General features: G+C 46.5%; 1 protein-coding gene across 7 annotated transcripts in view; it reads right to left on the reverse strand.

Moving 5' to 3' along the window:
• PTPRM (protein tyrosine phosphatase receptor type M) overlaps positions 1-20781 on the reverse strand; it is a 687660-nt gene that overhangs the window by 67749 nt on the left and 599130 nt on the right. For all 7 annotated transcript variants that reach the window (XM_084778137.1, XM_084778138.1, XM_084778136.1 and 4 more), the window contains 2 exons: positions 11169-11245; positions 8908-8944 (listed from right to left, as the gene is read on the reverse strand). In XM_084778137.1, the coding sequence (XP_084634263.1) occupies positions 8908-8944; positions 11169-11245 (114 nt within the window). The remainder of the gene's footprint in view (positions 1-8907; positions 8945-11168; positions 11246-20781) is intronic.

Consider the following 20781-nt stretch of genomic DNA (forward strand, 5'->3'; position numbering starts at 1 on the left):
CGCATACATGCATACATATCCTCAGAAACTTCTGTCTATGACTTCAGTTTCAACTCTTCAACTCTTATTTAGGCTAATAACTCATTTTTTGTTCCCTTCATTTTTCAATTAAAATAATTAGGAAACACTTTAAAATACAAATGTCTGAAAAACTGTACAGCACATATCTGTCTTTCTGGCATGTGTGTATGTACATACATTTGTGTGTGGGTCTGTGGATGCCTGTGGGCATGACACGTATGTGGAGGTCAGAGGACAACCTCAGGTGTCCTCAGGTGTCCTCAGGCGCCTTCTACCTTTTGTCTGAGACAAGGCCTCTCAGCCTCACTGGCCCAGAGGCTACTAAGGTGTCTGCCTCCCGCATCACCGCGGCAGGGACTGCAGGCACATGGTTCCTCGCCTGCCTTCCTATGTGAGTTTTGGGGTCAGAATTCAGTTTCCCATGCGTGCAAGGCCAGCACTCAACCCACTGGGCCATCTCTCCAGCTCTGTATTTCTCTTAATAAAGATATACTCAATTGATGGCCTCGGTCTCCCTAAGATACATTAATTCCAGTCTCTACTTCCTCACTTTAAAAACTATTATCCTCTAACATTAGTTTCAATAAGTTTATCCCTCTGGCTGGGCAGTGGTGGCGCACGCCTTTAATTCTAGCACTCTGGAGGCAGAAGCAGGCAGATCCCTGAGTTCAAGGCCAGCCTGGTCCACAAAGTGAGTCCAGGACAGCCAAGGCTACACAGAGAAACCCTGTATTAGAAAAAAAGTTTATCCATTGTAACTAGCCATCACTATGATTTCTTTCCTCTTCCTTGCTTTATGCACTTTCAGGCTTTTGTTTTTCTTGCACTTATCTTTTTGTAACGTTTTGTTTAATTTTAATTTATGTGCTTTGGTGTGGGGGTGTCTGATCTTGGAGTTACAGATAGTTGTGAGCTGCCATGTGGGTGCTAGGAATTGAACCCAGTTCCTTAACCATTGAGCCATTTCTACAAGGCCCTGCCATCTCTCCAGCCCTGAATTTATCTTTACTTGAATAAAGTTTGTTCATTTCCATAATATTATTAACTACATCTTAAGCCCCAGAGAAACAAATAAAACAGACGAAGAACAATGTAAGAATAAATTGAGTTCCTTTGCCCACCTGGAACCCCAATGTCTTTATACAAGGAAATGAAACAGTAACTTTGAGGTCCAAGCTTCTCATGATTTTGGTGTATGTGGGGGTGCATAGAGGATGTCCTTGGTTTTATTTGTTTGTGCATACTGAGTGTGTGCTTGTGTGTGAGGGTGTGGGCATGGGTAAAGTTTCAAACTTATTTTTCACCTTTTTACCTTGAAAAAAAAATTCTGCTTCCAGTTTGTGATGAAGTGAATTGTCTATTTAACGCCACAGTTCACAGTGATGACGGTCACAATCACTGGACTTTGAAGGGAGTGTAGACTCTGGGTGACACACAGGTGGTTCTCTTTGGGACAACTTTCTGGAAGGAAGCACTGACCTGACGGGTGCAGGATGTGCCACTTTCATGCTGCCATGTGAGGGTACTGTGGGTACACACCGTGTGGGGACAAAGCCTCAATTATCTCTGCCCCTGAGAGACGTGGGTTTGGGACTGGCAGCATCAGAAGGGTGGGTAGCATGGTAGCTAATGTTGAGTGAGAGGCCGCTGCCACACTCACTAACTCTACAGCTGACACTGTAAGTAACCACTTTCATTTAAGACTTCTCTGCATGAAGGGTGTCTCGGAGAGGTTGCTGACGCAAAGCATGCAGCCGTTCAGAAGGGATGTAGGGCCAACATTCAAAGATCTGATTGTATAAGCAAAGTATGGTTACAAGTGAAACCAGCGATGGAGAGCTGCTCACATGTCTGAGCATTTCTGGGAACCCTGCCCACAAGGATCGTTGTTTGGATGTGCTTGCTATGGACTACCCTCAGCATTGCTCCAGAGGCATGCCTCCACAGCCTCGGTTGGCAGTGGCGCCCCTGTGGCTGGGAACACAAAGGCTCCTGCAGCACTTGATGTGGATGGTGGCTTGATAAAGGCAGGCAAAGTGTGTCTGGGCAGCAGGAGCAGATTAGGACCCCTGATGAGCCACTGTAGCACAGGAAAGAATCAAAGGCATGGTGGGCTGTGGGTAGCAGCAACCCGTCCACAAGGCAGAGCCACTCATCGCTTCTGCTGCGACATTTGGTCCCTGGTCCCTGGCACAGGTTGTGTGCCATGTACAGGGCTATCTGGGAGGAGGCAAAGGTCAGAATGCTTAAGTCCCACAACCCGAGAGCCTAGCGCTGGCTGGGACCTGGAGCAGTCATCAGTCTCTAAAGAGAAGTCCCAGAGTCCAGGTACTTGTGCAGGCTGCTCAGAGGGGAGCAAGTGAGGAGAGAAAAAGAAGAACAGATGTTCTTAGAGTAGAATGGCTCGCACCCCAGAGGACCCGGCTGCCTGCTGTGACAGAGAACAGTGGAGGGGAAACCTGCATCTGCACGTTTCAGGGGCTGCTGCCAGAGGAGCTGAGGCCGTCAGTAGTCTCTGTCCTCTTTAATTAAACTTTTCTCAGTACACAAGTGGGACCCTCCTTTATTTAACAAAAAAGGAGAATCAACCTAATAAATGAATAAAATAGCCATAAATTGGCTCCCTAGACATAGCTGAGGGCAGGCACTCTGAAGTGCTCTGTGGCAGCGCAGAGCCCAGCATAAGGAAATTTCCAGCAGGGAATTTTAGACAGAAGACAGGAGATGGAGGGAACTGAAGTGGCACTCCTTTTTTTTTTTTAAATTCACAAATGAGGCAGACCAACTAAGCAAGTACAGGGTTGTGCAACAAACCCCAAAGTAGTCACTATGCTACTACAATCTGAAGGTAAACTCCACGAGGCCATGCCAAGGTCACTGGTGACTTTGTGGCCCTGTGCTGAGCCCAGTCTTTGGTAGAGGCACCAAGTTGGTCATTGAGCCTCGGATGGCCTGGCTTTTTACAGGAATGGCTTAGCTCTGCACGGGCCTGTTGTCCTGAGGCCTGAGAAAGCTGGCATGACGGAGCATACATGACAGTTACATTGTAACTCTTCCGTTTCAAAGGGCTGACCTGGGAAAAGAGAGGCGACCTCAAGTATTTATGTATTTATTCTCCGAAAAGGTCCATCCCTTAGGAGGGCGAGTCTGCCGTACGGCACTGACTTTTTTCTCAGCTGAGCACTGCACACATCCTTCTGCATTACAGACGTTAGTTCACACAGTTGGTAGCTACTTCTGCACACATGACTCAGGTCCACGTGTAGGGACAAAGGTCACTTAAATACATTGCTTTCTCAAGTTCCAACTCTTTCTACTAAAAGTCCCTAAAAACCAATGAGGCTAGGCTGGGAGATTAAATGTTTTTTCCAAGTCTAAAATGCTGTACATTTGTTTTTTAACATTAAATGAGGTATACAGCTAAGTTCCTCTTAAAGATTTAAAAAGTCTTTGGTGTGATGGTTTTGGATTCAGTGTGTAAGAGAGGTTATGTAATACTCATCTCCATGTGCCTGGCTGACTCCATACATTATATAAACACACACACACACACACACACACACACACACACACACACACGCACACACTCATACGCATGCACGCACACACTATTTAAAAAACCCATTCATTCATTGATTTCTTTTCTTGGCCATTATGAGTGATGCTGTAATGAACATGGATTGTGCGTTCCAATTAGCTATAGGATAAGATCTTTAATGTCTTTCCCACAAAAGAACATCTGGGATGATGGGCAGACTGATTATTACCTTGGTAGGCTTGCTCTACAATGGATATGTAGATCAAAACACTGCATTCCATAAACATCAAAATAAAGTACAAAGAAAATTAAAAATTAAAAATAAATAAAGAACATTTTGGCATGATTATCAACTGTCTTTACATTGTCCTGTATGAAGTAAACTCCATTATTTCTGTAAGAACATAGTTGCCTGGGACGTCATCCCTCTATTTACTGCCTTCTTCTTTAGTCTAATGTATCTGTAACTGTTCTCGGCCTGAGAGATGCCAATGAATCAGACCATTGGTCAATTAGGCCAATAACATTGGGCATAAGGTAAGAGTGTTAAAAGGAATCTTCTGGGTAAACCATCACTGCAACTGTTCATTCTAAGGAAGTCACAGACAAGTTTACAGCCCAGCACGCCTCCCTCTGATGGGGCTGGAATCCTTTGTTTGGTCACCACTGTTTGTGCAGAAATCACACCAACTTTTCTTCTTCAGTGTTGGGAGTTGAAGAGCGCCCCACTTCACTAGGTCATGGTTTAAACAAGTCTCAAACAGGACATAGCAAATGAACCCATGACAAGACCTGAAACTGGCTGACAACACAGGAACCACTCAGCCAGAAAAACAAGAGCAACGGTTACAGAGACATCAGGGCTGAAGACGGAGCACACGGGGGTGGGGGGGGTGGGGGGTGGGGGGTGGGGGGGGTGGGGGGTGGGGGGGGTGGGGGGTGAGGGGTGGGGGGTGGGGTGGATGGGGTAGGGAGCGGTGGTGGGGGGACAAAGGAACAAAAGCTGTGTGCTAAAGGCTGATGTTCTGACGAAATAAAACAGTCCTTTCAATTCTATTGGGAAATAATTTCAAGTGGTCATCTCCATTTGGAGGCTGGGATGTGGGAACAAATGCTTCTTACAGACTGTGCGCCATGGGGACTGGAGGCCTGAGAACTCTCTACTTCAAGAGTTGGCTGCCACGGACAGGAGGGAGAGCTCCTTGCAGCTCTGTGTTGTCTACTGCAGAGGGGCTGGGGTGGGTTCTGAGCTGGAAATGTATAAACCAAGTCATCTTCCTGGAGCACAGAGAGCGCATGCAAGAAATGCACAAGAAAGCCAGCTTCACTCGAGGGGTTTCCTATGCTGTGGGCGTGGCTGAGGCTCTGAGATGTCTGGGCCCTCCAGAACCTTTCACTTGAATTTCTATTGCGTTCACACTGATGTCTGCCACCAGATGCATCTCTCTGGAGCCCCAAATCTCCAGGTTTCTCCCTTTAAATTATGGAGAAAGGATGACAATCGAAACTAATTCAATATGACACACTGCGGGGGTGGAGGTGGGGTGGGGTGGGGTGGAGAGGGCATGCATGTGCAGTACTCAGTCAATGATGGGCTATTTCTTTCCTTTACCTGAGGAAAGGGACGGACACCGGAGATATGACAGTTATGTACTGCCCAGGCAGAGGCCTTGTGGGACCAGGGTGACTTCTTTCCACCTGGCTGAATCGTCATTGGAGGGTGGCTTCGGGTGCATTCCTCTGTGTGCCTGTGCGCTCACTCATTCTTGTATTTCTACTTAGCGACTGCATGGCGTGGGGGCCATTGACTAGGTGATGGGTACTAATTACTGACTCAGTGAATAAACCTAGCCACTCCTATTATCCTGGTTCCGAGAACCTTTGGCCCCCACCTTTCCTCTTGATCTGGGCTGCAGGCATCGCGTGTTCCTGCCAGGCAGTTCCCAGAGCTGCCTGACAGACACAGGTATTCCTACCCCCTGTTACTTTTCTAGATCTGCCTGTGTGCTCTCTGCGGGCCTGGCTTGACGTCATCCAAGGGGACGGCCAGCATCAAAGCCTCTGAGGCGCAGGCAGAGGGGGAGGAGAGAAGGCCAAGCACATCAGACACAGTGTCTGTCCTAAGGCAATGGTCCCTGAGGACTGTGCCAAGGCTTCCTAAAAAACGTCCTGAGTTCAGGTCTCTCCACATGGGAGGAAGTGAACTTCAGGTCTCTAAGACTTTACTAACGATGGCTACATTTTTATTGCCCAGTTAATGAAGCATACTTTTGTGGATTTGGTACACTGTCGAGGACAGTGATTTCATGTCTGTGTGGTGTCTGTTAGTGTTTAGATGCCAGGACATCCCATTTCCAAACCAGAAAGCAGTGCTCTCTTAGGAGTAACCAGTGGCTCTAAGATACATGCCATTTGCATGGATGAATTTAACCCTCACCGTGTGAGGGCCAGGTGTTCAGGGCCTGTTCTGTTTCCTGGGCTTGGCGTCGTCATCTATAATCTGTGGACATTACTTATTACCCCCCCCCTCCCCCGAATACTCATGGTAGCAAACTGCTGAGGTAGGTACAGGAGTGCGGAACATGACTGCATAACGTGACTGCATAGAGGACACTATGCTGACGGCCAGTTGCCAAACACTATTTCCACCTGGATAAGTTCAGGAGGCTCAGACAACTTCTGTGACAGCACATGATTGAATCCAGACCTTTTGACTACGGTGTGCATCTCCAAAGCAGCTTATTTTAAAGAAATAAATGCCAATCTTGGGACCTCTTCATCTGCTTTCTTATCATTATGTCTTCTTGTAATATAAATACTTAAATTTTAGGAAAATTGGCAGTCATAAACATTGGGGAAACAAATGTAAAACAGTATCACAAAAGCAAGAGAACCCCCCCCCAAAACCAAACCGACAACAAAAGCCCAGACCCTAAATGACCATGGCGCATAATATGAACGATTAGAACTCTAGAGCCTTTCATCTTGAAGTTCATTTCACTTCATTTTAATAATAGTTTCTTAAACTTATAATGGTAAAACTGTTGGTGCTTAAGGCAATTTTCGTTAAGAGACATTAATTATGAGATTATATCGTAGGAAACTTGCTTTCTAAGTAGTGTTATAGTGAGAAGCATTAGCTTGCAGGGAGGCGCTGGATCCCACACTCACTTAACTCTGGGGCTTTGAAGGGTGAGCATGGAGCGCAGGCCTGGGGGTGTCAAGACCCCTTCCTACAGGGAGGCCTTGAGTGCACCCACAAAGGGTGAGTTTGGAGCGAGGAGGTACAGTGCGCAGCTGGACAGGAAGGCCAACTGTTGGCGTGGGGGCGACGCTCAGGCCCCTGTACACCCAGGCAAGTGCCCTGCCACCGAGCTTCAGTGTCAACTCTGAGAGAAGAGCTTCCACATGCAGAATGACACGGTGACAACAACTGACCTGGCTGGTAAGGGTTTAAAATGCTCCCACCGCAAATGGAAAATATCCTGACCTGCTCGTCACACATTACAAACATGTAATTAAAATGTCATGCTCCAGCCTGTAAGTGTACACGATTATGTGGCAATTAAAAAAGAACCACGTTTAAAAAAAAAGACACACATATAGATTTAACAATGAAAATAAAAACAATGAGGGGGGAGGGAGAAGAAGAAGGAGAAAAAGATGGAGAAGGAGAAGAAGAGGGCGATGAGAAGGCAGAAGGCAGGACAGTGTTCACAACCCACCCTCATATACCAGAAACCCATGCACAGTTTGAGGCTTCCTCACACAGTCTTTCTTTCGGATTCTCCTAAAGTAAGTTTTAAAAATGCAGCTAAACAGTAAAATCTCTTCTGTGGAGGCTCCTTGGGCTGCCCATCCGGGGGCCAGCAGGTGCTTTCCCAAGCATGGTGAGGGATGCTCTTAATGTGCTCCATCCCGCCTGCTGCCCACTCCATGAGCTGCACTATAATAGTGAAATGTGATCGGTTCTGAGCTACCCTAGCTACTGGCTAACTCCCCTGCCCCTTGCCGTGAGCCAGGTGTTTGAAATCCCTTCTACATTCTGCTCTAGGCAGGCAGGCACAGATGCTACTTCCTATCCTAACTACTTCCTGTCCTAACTACTTCCTGTCCTAACTACTTCCTGTCCTATGGTCCTCCGACTTGCTGAGGCATCAGTCTTTCACGTTACAACCGTGTGACTGTATCGTTCAGATGCATCAGTGTTCATACTGGACCATCCATCTGTTGACTTCTGGGCAGAAACGAAATCAACAGGGCAGGCAGGAATAACATACCGAAAAACTGAAAGGTCTAGTTTGAATTCAGTGCTTTCAGTCTTTGGAAAAGCTACCATTATCATTAAAGTCAAAGTTTGACAGACACTGGTGGGGAAAATCAATACTGAAGGGTCTGGGCAGTCACGAGGGGGGAGAGGACTCAGTGCACACGCTCATGCCATGTCCTGTGTAGGACATGGTGAAGATCTATATTCTAACCTCTTGGGAATAAAACAAGTTGTAAGGGCATGAGGCTGGGCATGCAGTTTGATGGCTTTGCATAAACTAAAAAGAAAATAATTATTCAATGCCAAACCCTGGCAGAACATGAAGTAACGAGGGATTTAAGGCGTGCATCTATCATTAGTCCTAGCTGCCTGTTTCACTGGCTTCTTAAAATGAAGCAGTATGTGTGGCTTTTTAAAATGAGAGTGGTTGGTCCATGAGTATACTCCAGTTGCTCACCCCAGTGACTAGACAGTTAGCTTTCTTTACTTCTGGCCATCTGAGGCCACTATTACGGGATGCTTGTGACACACATTAGAAAGGAGAATCTGGCTGGGTAGCTCAGCATCCTGGTCTCAAGGTGTCTTCCCCACCAGCAGAGACATACATGCTACCAGTGTGGAGGCAGCTGTGCAGCCCACTCTGCACTGAGGCATGGCCTTTGAAATTGGCCACAGTGCCCTGGGCGCACCCTTCTTCATGAAGGTCAGGCCTCCTCTTGCTGGTTCTTAGCTACCCCTAGGTGCTTCTGCTCTCTAACGGCTGGTAGTCTGAAGGCTGCAGAGGAAGCCACTGGGCACTGAGGTGTCATTCAATAGAAAAGAACTAGAAAGGACAGCGTATAGAGTCTTAGGAATCTTGAAAATTCCAAAGAGATTTAGTTATATGATGTTTATCCCATCCATGAAAGCATGGGGGAACCCATCTCTTTAATTATCTCAAAATGAAGTTCTGAATAAGTGACTCCACACCAAAACCTCTGCTGGGAAAACAAGGTCACATTGCATGTAAAATATTTTCACGACGTGATTGAGACCAGCAAGCAATGAAATGCAGGTATGAGATCTGAAATAATCTTACCTTGGGTTGCGATATAATGATTGGGTCGATGATAGCCCTAAAAACAAATGAGAAAGAATAGTTGATAAATGTAAGCTCAGCGGGTAGCACAGACGTCACATGCTGAGTCTGTGGAAATGACTGTGCATCCAAACGCCATCCTCTGCATCACCCAAGGGCCCAATTCCTGGACACAGGATCATCGAGTTTGTCTTAGAAAGTGAAGGTGCATCAAATACAGTCTTTTGGATGGTGTTCAGGAACTACAAGGGACCTCATTTATACACTGGCTGTGAGATGACAGGTGAGCAGTAGATGCTATCAATTTATGGATTCTCTGCGCTAAAATGGCCAAGCCTCTGATTAAGGTATGAGTGGTTGGAAATGTGCAATAGAATCTTGTTTGTATTTGGGATGTCTCTGGCAACATGCCAAGGACTTAACACATATTCTGTTATATCAATATAGACAGTTTCATCAATAGCGACACTCAGAACCCCTCAAACTCTGCTCATAAGGGATTATATAAGACCCCCTTCTTTTAATCATGACTGTATAGGAAGCAGGAAATATTAAACTGGGGCCAAAGAAAGCAGGAGGCAAAGATGTTATAGGAGAAGTATCTGGGAAAGATAAAAGTCAATTCAGAGAAAATTACATCCAGCAATATACTGCATCATTGTGGGCCTTAATGCATTTTTGTCCCTGGAGATTACCCTAATATGCCTCCCAAAGATAACTGGGAAACAGAAAAAAAATAAATTTAGAGAGAAAATACACATTTCTCAGACACAAATGACTGGCTGTCAGATTATTTTTGCTCTTGAGTCAACAGCAATGAGTAAGAAAGGCGGCAACTCTGTTACACGACTGACTCGCCTCCCATCTCAGAAGACACAATTGTGACCAATAGCACACAGAATTATGTACTTTAGAATTATGCACTGCGGAGAGTTAGGGAAAGTACATCGACTTCCTTATTCTGAAAATCTAACACCTTAGGAGGTGTCCAGGAGGCAGGGAGAACACATGCTGTCCCAAGATGGCCCATGTTACTAACCACCTTGGTCATTTTTCAGTCCTCATCTGTGTCACACATCAGCTGAGCACCCCCTTAAAATCCTGGGCTGGTTGGTTTGTCAACTTGAATCAAACCTAGACATATCTGAGAAGTGGAATCTCAACGGGGAAAAAAATGCTTCTAAAGTTGGGCTTGTAGGCAAGTCTCAGGGCGTTTTCTTGATTAATGATGGATGTGAGGGAGGATATATTGAGAGACTTTGGGAATGGAATCTAAACACACGACTCATTGGTGTTTCATGTACACCTTAAACACACAGCCTGAAGGCGGCCTGTATAGTAATTTAACTCTCCAGGACACAAAGTTGGTGGGTTATGGATGAAGGTGCAAGGAGAGCCCTTTGCATGGCTGACGTTAGGCTGTTCACTGGGCTTTGACTGCAGCTTCTCACATGAGGTGGAGTTTCCAGTCCTGTGGCATTGTGTCAGCATTGGAAAAGTTTAGATTTTGGAGGTTTTTGGATCTGGGTATGAAATATGCTTAACACGCATATGGGTAATATTGGTCCCCAGAAGTGCTAGTGGACTGAAAACCTGGCCCAGAATAGCACATGAGAATGACACGGACGCTGAACCTGTTCGTGGAGGCGTGAGCCTGGCGGGGCACTGCACAGTACCCTGGATTTTCTACTTCCGACTTCATTCGTTCTTTCAGCTGAAAACAAGCTGTCTCTTAAAGAATTTATCCTAATGTAAGATATTAAGTTAACACAGCGCAGGAATGAACAAGGCAGCCATCTTCAATAATTAAACAGCTTGCATTTTTAATGACACGCCTTGCTTGCCTTGGAAGTCCTCCTGGTGTACAGCTGCAGATGACTTTGAAGGCAACTTAAAAGTACAGCCGATGACAAGAGCCGGCAAATCTCCACGTTAGCAATTAGAGGTTTTTGTCCCATTAATATGCAAACATCTTTTTAAGTTGTTGACAAAAAAGTAAAACATTTTTCTTGGTCCACATAAGCATGGGTAGGCAAACAGGGTATAGAAAGGAAATGAAATGTTTATTTCCCCCCACCCCTCCAACTAGGCTGACTTAAGATGAAGTCCCCACATTCTGTGGACTGTGGGGAACACTGACGCTTGCTTGCTTGCTTGTGGATGGCCACTGGCACACGCCTACCAACTGTTCAGCAGATCTGGTGTGCAGTGTGTGTGTGTGTTAGAATGTCTGGGTTTATTGGCAGTTTTAAGGTACATACATCGATGTAGTTGCCGTTGATGTAGTCGGAATTGTGGTCCCCTTCCAGCATCTGCAGCCGGACCCGAGAGTGATCGTCTGCAAGAGAAGACAGGAAAAGCCGTTAATGAAGGCCGCCCCGAGGCCGCCCTCAGCTTCAGCACTCCTGGGCTGCACACAGGCAACCTCCCTACACAGGGATCTGCTTTAAAGACTGCTGCATTCGGAATTCGGCATCCTTTGAAGCTTCCAAGTGGGAAGCATGCTCCCCCATGCATTTCTTACCAAGGTGATTTGCCTTACCACATGGGCAAAGCAATAAAGCACACTAAAAACAAGCTGGAACTCTGAGAATGTGAGCCCAGGTGAACATTTCCTTTATTAAAGTTTGCTTATCTCAAGTATTTTGCCAAAGTAATGGAAAGTCCACTAACACAAGATAATAAATATTGCATTCCTAAACTTACTATATTGTGATTAAGGTTGGAAGCTATAGATCTGCATTTTAAAAATTATTTTATTTTTTTAAAATAATGACTCTTTCTACTTTTTTGAACACTGAAACAAAGTATTGTAAAATATGATGACTCATGATTTTAACTCAGTTGCTGAACCCATGAGAGTTATATCTTGGGCTGGAAGTTTGAACAAGTTCACTAAGTCACATACAAGACCTCAGAGGCTGAAGGCTGCTTGTAATGTTCACCTTGAAAGATTCTGGCTTACATAAGGTGTTCACTGCTATGATATGGATTATGGCCATAAGCTACTCAGGGAAGGGGGAGTTCATTTCAGCCTACAACCTTCAGTCTTCACCCCTTCACTGAAGGAAGTCATGGTGAGAACTCAAGGCAGGAGGAAGCTGGAGGCAGGCCCTAAAGCAGAGGCCATGGAGGAATGCTGCTTACTGGCTTGCTCAGCTTGTTTCGCAGGACCACCAGGCCAAGAGGGGGCGCTATCCACAATGACCTAGGTTTTTCTACATCAATCATCAATCAAAAAAAAAAAAAAATGCAGCACAGGCCAATCTGGTGGGACATTTTCTCAGCTGAGGTTCTCTCTTTGCAGATGATGTTAGCTGGTTGTTATGGAGATGGGAGAGGAGCCAGCACAGAGGCCTCACTCACTGCCTACAGGTTCCTGGCTTTTCCTCTGGGCCTGAGAGCAGTGGCAAGGATGAGCAATGTTGTGACCACTTAGCCTTGGGCTCTTCTGGAGATGGAACTGGCAAAAGTTGCTGGGAACTGGGCTGTTTCAAGACAAACATCACTAAGCGGGTGACAATCAGAAAGCAGCATAACTATATGGATTCGTATATTTAGATTATTTCCTGAATGGAAAATATTCTTTACTAATGCTCTCGATTATTTTGGTTACTTCCCTGAAAATCTGTATATTAAGAAGGAAAACTTTGGAGGTTCCATGGCCCTAAGCCCCATCACTAGCTCTGTGCCTAAGATGCAATGTGCAACACCAAAATATTTTTGAATACACAAAATGCAAAAACTATTAAAAAATTCATCATCCCTCCCCACACCACCCTGAGACTAAGCTTTGGCCAAGGAGTCCTGTTCTACAGAGGCGCTCACTGAAACCCAGTATTGGGAACGAAGCAGAGCTGGCTCCCCCAAAGGAAGCTCTGTGGTCACTGAGCAGTGAGGTGGCATGGAAAGGCCAACTCCACTGCCACTATTCGGAGACTGAGACCATCACCAAGCCACTGACCCCATCCCCTGAGGCTCACTGCACTCAACACTTCATCTAGATCGGTGAGCAAGAAGGAAGCATGCCAAGAGGGTCTTCCAGGGTGCTGGCTGCTGTCCAGGTCCGTATTTGGTTGATCAGTGGTTTCATGGACTTTTGCTTTACAACAATAGGCTAAGGAGTCCATTTTGAAGATATTGTTCTATGTGAAATGCACAATATACAAAAGAATAAAGGACAAATACAGTGGGGCTCAGGTGACCAGGCTCAATGGCGGGAAGCTACACAAAGAACAGAACGGACGTTCTTTGGGGCTGGGCTGAGGGAGGAACAGGAGCGCTATCCAGGGTCCACATTCACAAGATGAAGAGCTCTGAAGACAATGGTGGCGACAGCTGTGCAATGGTGTGAGAAAGCAAACACTATGCTGTATGCAGTCCACACAACTCAGAGAAGATACGAGCAAGTCAGGCTGCCCTTCCTCCACTCTCTAACCCTGATCTCCATGGAAACGGCACCTCCAAGGATGGCAAGGGCACTCACGGTTCCCAGACCCTCCTGCCATGGGCTCACTTCCTTTCCCTGGTGACGTCCCGGCAGTAACAGGGAGTCCAGCTTGCTAATGGAGATATCATTACTAAAGGAGATATACATTATCAATGTCCATTAGCCAGACATGTCCAAGAATTTTAAAAAGGTTATCAAGTATTTTCTCTTTTAGTGTCAAGTGGACACTGAGAATGGAACCTACCTTTCAGGAAGATACAACGGTTTCTTGGTATATGGTGGGGATCTGTCTCAGAACTCTATAAATACCCAAATGGATGGATGTTCATGTTTTTTCTACAAAATGTCATACTCTTTGCATGTAACCTAGGCGAACTCTCCTGAATACTTTACCTCTGTGGGGTACAATGGGATCGTGAGGTAGACAGCTGCTCTCCTGTGTCGTAGGGGATAAGGACAGGAAATAGGCTCTGATTTAGCACAGAAACAAGTTTTTGTTTTCCCCAAAAGATTCTCAATCTGAGGTTGGTTGACTCCATGGATGTGGTACCCAGCGATATGGTGACCTAAGTATACATGGGCTAGCCTCTAGGGGGAGCCAGCCTGCAGAGAGAGCAGGGGGGTACTTCACCGGTGCAAAGCACATCCACCTCTGTTATTGTGGGCGTGGTTGGTTGGTTCTAGTGGTCACGTGAAACAAATTAGAGTCACCTGGGGAAAGAGCCTCAAAGGGTGACTGTCATGATTAGGTTGGCTTGTGAGCATGTGATGGTATTTATTGGCGTGGGAGGCCCAGGTTAGAGTGGGTGCCACCACTCCCTGGGTGGGGTCTTGGGCTCTGTGGAGCTGGAGACCAAGAGCCAAGCATTATGTGTTCATTGTCTTTCTGCCCTTGACTGTAGCTGTGGCCAGATGAGGCAGTGAACCACAGAATCAGCGTTGACCACTGGGAACAAATACATAATCTGTATCACCAGATTTTTTTTTTTTTAAAGATCCCATCTACTCCAAGTCTGGCGGTGCGCACCGAGATGAGTATATCACAACTACCCATTGAGGGAAACTCAACTGTTCTCTGGGGTGATAGTGAAGCTAAGGAATAGCAAATGCTAATAAGGAAATGGCTACAAGACATTTCTAGCATACACTAGAATCATCCAGAATAAAGAAGCGAGGACATGCTGAGCTCTCATGGACAGTTCCTGTTATGAAGGCCACCAGCTGGGTCTTTCCAGGCCAAGGACCTGGGTATTACTGTTGAAGGATAAGGGGGTTCAGAGAACTCCACTGTTCATATATAAAATTTTGGAAACCCAATGGGATCTATGGCTACCAGTTAGTAGCCATGAAAGGGAGATGGCCGACACTTTAAGGACTTAGCATTCCTGGAGGTCTTAGCCAGGTAAGTTTGAGATGATTCAAATGTTAGCATTATTAATGCTGTTTAAATCTCTATCCTAGCATGCATGCTTTTCTCCTGGCTATTCCAAACCTCTCTCATGCTCTTATTTTGTGTTGCATGAAAACACTGGAGTCCTTAGAATCCCAGATACCCTCACTTGAACTGTGACCCCTGACCTCAATGGTGGACATTTTGACTCTGCTGAGCTTCAGTAAGGAGAGGGTCACACTTCTCCTTTCACAGCACTGTTGGGAAGATCAAGTGCAATCATACACACCAGTTCCTGGAGCAAGACCCTGTTCATTCCCTGCAGCAGTCAGACCTTCAGTGCTGAGACCAGACCTGAGAGAGCAGCTCAGGGAGCAAGCTCCAACGCTTCAGAGGCCTCAGTTCATCCCAGTGAGGGAGAGTGTGGTGGAGAGAGCAGCCAGAGGCAGCCAGAAGAGTACCAGGGCAATAAAAAAGCTCTTCAGGCAATGCTTCCAGTGACTGACTTACGCTAACGGGGGTCCCGTTTCCCCATAATGTCATCACGTTATGACTCACTCCATCAGGGGATCTAGACGTCAATTATGTTGGCATAACCAGACCTCAGGGTCTGATGAGCACCCCCCACCCCCAGCCCATGATCTGGACCCAAGCTATTTCCTACAACAGTTCCTCCTATAAAGACTCTCCTCTTTCATGTGAATAAAAGCAACTCTCTAGTAGGAGTTGCCTAATAGAATTCAGAGTACCGAAAGCAGGCGGTGTGCTTAGAGACCAGCAAAGCCTGGAGAACTGACGGGGCACAGGAACAGGGGCTAATTAAAGGGAACCAGGGAGAGGTGTGAGTCACACTCATCAGCTCCCACATCTGGATCCCCAGGCAGCGTTCAGTGACTTCCTTATCCTGATTCTGTGCCGTGCACCACAGAGCTCAAGGTCCCAAAGTCCTGGGACAGAATCCTGGGGTGACCCCGGTCCTGTCACTTTCTGCTTGTGAGACCTTGAAGGAGTTGATTAGTGCCTTGATTTCCCCTACTGTACAATGGGCCAGCATTTCACAGTGTGAGGATTCAGTGAGCTAATATAAATAACGCGATCAAATATTGTCAGCTACACGGCAGCGGGTAAAAGCGAGCAGGCACAGTTTCAGGTCTGTAATTGGCACAGCAGAAGACTGGATCGTTTTCCTCCTGGGCTAGTTTCTTCTGACTCTCGCCAGATCTATGCTCTTCTGAAACACATCCTTCTCTCACTCCCTTAATCACTCGGTGGCATCAACAGTGAGCTGAGCAAAGGGGCTCACGCTCCTGTAAACACAGGACTGCTAATAAGTCACCAAAGGGGATTCTTTGTCTTTGGTTTGCTTACTGGGAAAGGCTATACTGCAGAATGAAGAAGGGCAGGTTGCAGTCAACACATCCAGTGTGTGTGTGTGTGTGTGTGTGTGTGTGTGTGTGCGTGCGTGCGTGCGTGCGTGCGTGCGTGCGTGCGTGCGTGCGTGCGTGCGTGCGTGTGTGTGTGTGTGCGTGCGTGCGTGCGTGTGTGTGTGTGTGTGTGTGCGTGCGTGTGTGTGTGTGTGTGTGTGTGTGCGTGCGTGCGTGCGTGTGTGTGTGTGTGTGTGTGTGTGTGTGTGTGTGTAGTTCATCCTCCTTATCTGCCTGCCCTCTCCCCAGATGTGGCCGTATTGACAATATTAGAAAAGTGTGTTTGAGTTGAATCCGCACAGAATCTTCTCCCATGATTATTCTCTAAACAACACAGGAAATGTCCCTTCATCCAGCACATACGCCGTGTTAGGTACGACACATAGACCAGACATTGTTTAAGTGTCACCGTTAGTAGGTGTCCCTCGTTCATGTGCCCTGCTCTATAGAAGAGACTCGTGGCTTTCCTGTACACACTGTGTGGGTGCGGTGTGCACGGAACCACACACAGTGTGGCAACTGGCAGGAGGGGGCTTCCCTGAAGCTGAGGTTTGATGTGAGTTTACATACCACAGCTGTCTGCACGCTTTATAGTGTCTTCATAATCAGAAAAATACATGGACTCTATTTTTATTAGAAAAAAAAAAACAAATGAAAAAAAAAACACAAAGTCAATAACTTCATGGCTTAGGAAAGAAAAGCCCAGAGTAAACCTTGTCTTGGGTTTTAGCTAGGAAAATGATGCTCTGGACCATTTGCTCAGTGTTACTGTGCATTTTCCTTAATGTGTATGTATTGCTTTTATAATTAGAGAAAAAAGTAGTTCTTTTCCATGCATGCCTGGAATGCAACTAAAACACAAGTGTTTACATTATAATCACAACTCAGTGCCCTCCATCACAGAAGCAGCACACTCAGCTACCCTGTCAAGTTCAGTCTGCAGAAAGACTACTTACAAGTGCTTCAAAATATCCCCACACCTCGCTCACCAGCTTCCAGTCTAACTGCCAACCCCGAGCCCATTCCCGCTCTCTTCTTCAAATCATTCCCATGAGCAAACAGCCCATCTATATGTCTATATGACCCTTTCATCTGTCTGACCCCACAGTCTATCCAGATTTTCGGTTGGTCAGTTACTTTCCGTGAATGTACTGTTTCCCACTTGGGCTACTGATATTTTGGGGGTGAGAAATTGGCAAATGGAGACCTGTTATTAAAAACTACCACTTGTTGAATAGTTACCATCGGCCTGTGATTTCCACGTGCATGTGTGCCTGTACGCACTGGAGGAGAGCCGTGTGGAGCAAAGGCAGGCCAATACGCGTAGCGAGGAAGGAGACGGGAGAGGAAGGAAAGACGCTGAGCAAAGGCGCCAAGATACAGTCGACAAGGGGAGTGAGCGCCCATGCTCCTTAGCACGGTGGTGGCGATAATCATTCAGGACAATTTATTGTATATTTTGTCAAGAGCTGGAAGAGATGAATTCAAAGTTCCGTGATAAACATCTAAGGATGGAGAAAGGCTAACTACCTCATACATTGTGTACATGCACTGGATACGCACACTGTATTGTCACCAATATTTAGAATTAATATGTGTCATAGGAAAGGAAAAAAAGAACCTTCAGAAAACTATTGAGGAATTAAGAAAAAAAATACTAAAGATATAAAACAGGTCTTTATGCCCTAAATCCTCTAAACATGGTATTTATATCTTTTCATCAAATGACATTATTTAAAAATACCCCTACGTGGCTGCAAATGCTACTATACAGAGTGATATTGGCGATGGCTTTACAGCTTTAACCTATGCCTGATCAGGTATTCCCACGGTGGCAGAAAAGGAGCCTGCAATCGACAAGCTTTCATCTCTAACCAATTCCCTCTCTCTCCACTAAATATCGACGGCATAGTTAAGTTAAATATTGGATTGGAATTACAGTGACCGAAGTAACATCTGGCTTCTGGGGGACGACTCAGAATTAATTTAATTCCCAGTGATTTCTGCAAAGAACGGCTCTGCTCCTTCTGCAGTTACATCTGGCCAAGGATTCTGCTGCACGGGTAGCAAGGTACAGCCTGTGAAAGGGGTCAAGTGAGCGTCACTACGAGGGGTGCTTGGCATCCTACCACTGCTGTCTGACTGTACTTGTCTCCCCAGACACACAGGCAGAGGAGGCGGCCCTGGGTCTGACGGCAGGGATCCTGTATGAAGACACTGTGGCTTCTCCACTTGCTTCCTCGGCCTATGTACTGCTGAGAGCCCTTCCTGAGTTGTTCACTTCTCTGATTTTACTTCCCGAACGTGTTACCTCAATTCGCGTTGGCTGTTGTCCACCTGAATGTAATGCTACAGGATCCTGTACTCTGGTTCCTCCTCATCTAACAAACCGTTTAGTGCCCTCCCCACTGCCCCCCCATCCCCCACCCCATCCCCCCTGTCCTTCCCCCCCTCCCCCCTCCCCCCTGCTCCCTTTCCCACTGCCCTGGCTTTTGAAGCCAAGCTGGAGAATGACAACTGTAAATGGCCCTCACAGATGTGCTGCACTTCACTTATTTAACACAGAGAGAAAAACTCTACCCCAATATGAAAATCATGAATAAAAAGACCTTCAACTTGGGTCATCAAAATTGGGTTTCTGGTTAAAGCAGTCTGGAGGGAAAGATGGGGTGTCAAGCAGCCCCCTCTCAGCTACTGATTAGCAGGTGAACTGGGAAGCAGGGCTTGCTCCAGCAGAGGGCAAACTCAGAAAGGATCTTCGCTTCCTAGCAAGGATGCTCTTGCGGCCACCATCAGCACCAAGTCCGTCTTCACTGAACTAGAGCTCGCAGCAGGGCTCTCGCGTTGCATGCCCAGCCTCTGTATATAGTAGGCTCAGTGTGGCCACTATTTCAGCCTCCCCTCCCCTGGGCAGGCCCTGGGGTCTCCATGTTCTCCGTGCTCTTCCACAGACTCTCACGCTGCCTGTCTCCGGGCCCCCTTCAGCCCCCTTCTGACCGTTCTTAGAGCTGTCCTTTTCACCACCCATCAACAGCTCATTGGAATGCTTCAATGGTCCCCAGGTCCCCAGACTGCACTCTCAACTTCCTGTGTTACTGCTAATCCCAAGCCCACTCCTGATCTCTTCTTCAGATGCCACCCACCTATCTGTATGTCTGTACGTCTGTCTGACTCCTTTGTGTGTCTGACCCCACAACTCTGTCCCCAGTCTTTTGGTCAGTTACTTTCCTTGAATCTACAGCATACATTTTCTCACTTGGGCTAGCTACTAAAGATCTCCCCAACTGAGTGATTTCTGATAGATAATCTATTTCACAGTTTGATTAAAAAATTTCACTGCATGCTTGGTTAGCAACTAACTCTCATTTAGTAAAACTCCCTTGTTTGCCTAATAAAGAGCAAATGCCTTAATGCGCTCCAGGATTTACAGTCTCCTCTTCCCTCTCCCTGTAGGTAACGTAACTTTCACCTTACCATTCCAACTGTCCAGCCTTTCTACAGTTCCCCAAACTCAGGTACCCCCTCTTCCCACATGTGGCAGTCCCATGTCACCTCTCATGGAGGCCCCCCGCCCCCCATCTCTGAGTAAGCCAGTCTCTGTCGGTCAAGCTTTAGTTGAATCGTGTAGCATTGATTGGGCCTTTACCTTGTATTTTGCTCATTTCGGTAATTGTGTATAATCATCTAATTCCTTCCACAGCTCCCCCAACTTCTGCCCTGCGACTGTTGGGTTCATGAGGACAAAGACTCTCTCAACTTTTGTCATTGTGGTGACCCCAGTGTCTTGTGCCTGAAATTTCCCTCCCACCTCTCTGCTCTGGCAAGCTGGCCTCCTGCTCTCATCCATATCGGGCTCTAAGTCACTGCTCAGTTTGCCCCGTAGCTCTACCATCATCCTCTTTATTTGGTTCCCAGCTTGGTCTCTCTTTTATGTGAAGCACACGGTAAATGGACAGGGAAAGAGGGTCCTCAGCTTGAATAAATGGCAAAACAAAAAACAACAACAACAACAACAACAAAACCAGGAGAGAGAATGTGCCTGGGAGGTGCCTATGGATTCTGGCTCACTCTCTTTACTAGCAGTAGCCCATAATGGGGAGCAGCTGCAAAGGGGCTGCCTCGTTAGCAGGGAGATTTGGTGTTTGTCTTTGCTTGGAGTTAATTATAGCTGGGAATCATTGAGAGGATTAGAAGGGCTGAGTCCGTGTGTGCGCTGGTGGTGATGGCGGACAGAACGCTGGCTTCGATTTGGAAAGGGCTAGCTCAGCAAATTTATAGTGTAAATAAAGGAAAAGTTTAACTTACTTAAGAGCAAAGCCAATAAACAGTTTTGAAGCGCCGTTAACACCATTTTATATGCAAACACTGTTGCGAAACAATGAATGTGATCATTACAAGCTCTTTTATGTTCTTCGGAAAGCGCTGCCGAGACTCTGTGTGTGTACAATAAATCCCACAGTCCCTCACGTCCAGAGGAGGGGCTGCCCCTAAGGCCTTGGCTTCTGGGAGGCAGACATCTCAGGAAGGGGAACTGGCCTTTCTGCATTTATATGTGTCTTTCAGGATGCAGAATGCCAACTGCCCTCTATGCCTATTAAAAATATAAGCAT

Source organism: Acomys minous (assembly GCF_964271855.1).
Source record: "Acomys minous genome assembly, chromosome: 4".
In the NCBI taxonomy this organism is placed as follows: domain Eukaryota; kingdom Metazoa; phylum Chordata; class Mammalia; order Rodentia; family Muridae; genus Acomys; species Acomys minous.